Source organism: Chlorella variabilis (genome assembly GCF_000147415.1).
Source record: "Chlorella variabilis unplaced genomic scaffold CHLNCscaffold_4, whole genome shotgun sequence".
Taxonomy (NCBI): domain Eukaryota; kingdom Viridiplantae; phylum Chlorophyta; class Trebouxiophyceae; order Chlorellales; family Chlorellaceae; genus Chlorella; species Chlorella variabilis.
In genome coordinates this window covers 1846986-1848868 of record NW_005435084.1, presented here as the reverse complement: position 1 = coordinate 1848868, position 1883 = coordinate 1846986, and the positions used below count along the sequence as shown (strand labels likewise).

The 1883-nt window shown below is 69.9% G+C and overlaps 2 protein-coding genes across 2 annotated transcripts in view; one reads left to right on the top strand and one right to left on the bottom strand.

Moving 5' to 3' along the window:
* Nucleotides 1–332, bottom strand: part of CHLNCDRAFT_57128 (hypothetical protein) — a gene marked incomplete at its 5' end in the record, with an annotated part of 4931 nt that extends 4599 nt beyond the window's left edge. The window contains one exon of the mRNA XM_005850106.1: nucleotides 89–332. Coding sequence (XP_005850168.1) covers nucleotides 89–332 — 244 coding nt within the window. The remainder of the gene's footprint in view (nucleotides 1–88) is intronic.
* An 821-nt stretch (nucleotides 333–1153) lies between these two features.
* Nucleotides 1154–1883, top strand: part of CHLNCDRAFT_142335 (hypothetical protein) — a gene marked incomplete at both ends in the record, with an annotated part of 2491 nt that continues 1761 nt past the window's right edge. The window contains 2 exons of the mRNA XM_005850357.1: nucleotides 1154–1288; nucleotides 1665–1817. Of these exons, the coding sequence (XP_005850419.1) occupies nucleotides 1154–1288; nucleotides 1665–1817 (288 nt within the window). The remainder of the gene's footprint in view (nucleotides 1289–1664; nucleotides 1818–1883) is intronic.

Genomic DNA, 1883 nt, shown 5'->3' with positions numbered 1-1883 from the left:
GTGGCGGGCGCCTCGGCGCCGCGTTCGGCCGCGGCCTGCGGGCAGGAGGAGGCGCGGGCGGCACCACAGGCAGCGCTTGGCTGCCGACCGGCGCGGCCGCCGCCATTGCGACAGCGCACGCGGGTCCCTGCCTGCGTGCCTGACACGTGCTGCCCGCGCCGCCCCCTCACCTTGCGCCCGTTGGTGGCGGGCCGCTCATCCAGCAGCTGCGTGGCGGTGTTGTGCTCTGTGAGGGACGCAATGCCCTCCGTCCAGCCCTCGTGGTCCGCCGAAAGCTTGCTGGACAGTGGGTGGTACCCCTGGCGGTGGTGTGGAGGCTTGTGGGAGGCCATGGCTGGTACTGGGGGCCCGCTAGCTGGTGTCTAAGGGAGAAGGAAGGGCGACAGCGTGCGGATGCAGGCGCCGCTCAGTGTTGTCTTGGTAATCGAACCGCCTGCTGCTGCTGTTGCCGCTGCGCCCGGCACTGTAATCTTCGGCACTGGTGTCGTCGCTTAGCTACGTGTCTCGAGGCTCTGCAAGGGCGCGCGGGGTGGAGGCGACAGGCGGGGTGTGGAGTCCCTGTGCCCACGGCGGAGTCCCGCGCCGCGGCGGCAGGACTTGGCGTGGCTGCACACAGTGGCGCTGCTCCTGCCCTCCCATCACCCACCTAGACGCGCTGTCGGGGGTATACATAGCTTGCGGGGGTAGGAGGGCGAGTTCAGGAGAGCACCATCATTCGAGTGGGCTATTCCTGCAGCAGGCGGGCCTGGCGGCCCCAGAGGTCAGTGTCGGCAGGTGATCAGAGTGCAGGGGAGTGCAAGACGGCGATGCCGAGGGACGCTGAGAGCGGCGGGGCGGGGGTGACGGGGGATAAAACTCGCCTGGTTGCTGGCAGTGACGAGGCTCTGTAAAGCACACAAACGCTGCTTCCGATTGCTGGTGAGGGAAATGGGGAAAACCTGTGCTGTGTGCTGTGCTGCCAGCGCGCCTTCCATGGCCCAGGAGCGCTGCGGCTGCCACCATATGCATGCATGTCGCTGTCTGCTGCCAAGCTGCTTGACGAGGCCCCCACACGCTCCCCCACCCGCGCCGCCGGCATTGTTCCACCCCCGCCTGCGCCTCCCCTGCTGCACCACACAGCCCCCTCGCCGCGCCCATGGCGCCCCATGGCAAAATGCTGAGCGAGGAGGAGCAGGCCAAGGCCGTGGCCGCCTTTGAGACGCTGGGCGTCTGCACCCAGCTGGCGGAGGCGGCAGCGGCGCTGGGCTGGAAGAGCCCCTCCGCCATCCAGGAGCAGGCGGTGCCCCTGGTGCTGCAAGGTGGGTGCTCGTGACAGCCGGGGCGTGGTGGTGGCAGCTGCACCGCCACAGGGACAGACGCACGAGCGGTGATGGCGTGCGGGCTGCCTCCCGGGCTTCCGCCCGCCGCCGGCCATGCTCTGCTGCCCACTGCCGCCGCCGCCGCCTGCTGCGCAGATAAGGACGTCATAGGGCTGGCGCAGACGGGGTCCGGCAAGACGGGCGCATTCGCGTTGCCCATCCTGCAGGCACGGCCTGCCGCTGCTGCTCCACCTGACTCACCCGCACCCGACTCTCGCCGCCTGCCCCCCTTTCCATGCCGCTGCTGCTGCCTGCTGCCGGCCACCCACACCTGCCCTGCCCCGCCCTGCCCGCGCTGTGTTGCAGCACCTGCTGGACAAGCCGCAGGCTCTGTTTGCGCTGGTGCTGTCCCCCACGCGCGAGCTGGCCATCCAGATCAGCGAGCAGTTTGAAGCGCTGGGGGCGGGCATCGGCGTCAAGTGCGCGGTGCTGGTGGGCGGCATAGACATGATGGCGCAGGTGGGGGGCCGGCGCATGCGTGCGGGCGTGTGTGCGTGTGTGGTGGTGGGGGTTCAGGGCGGGGGG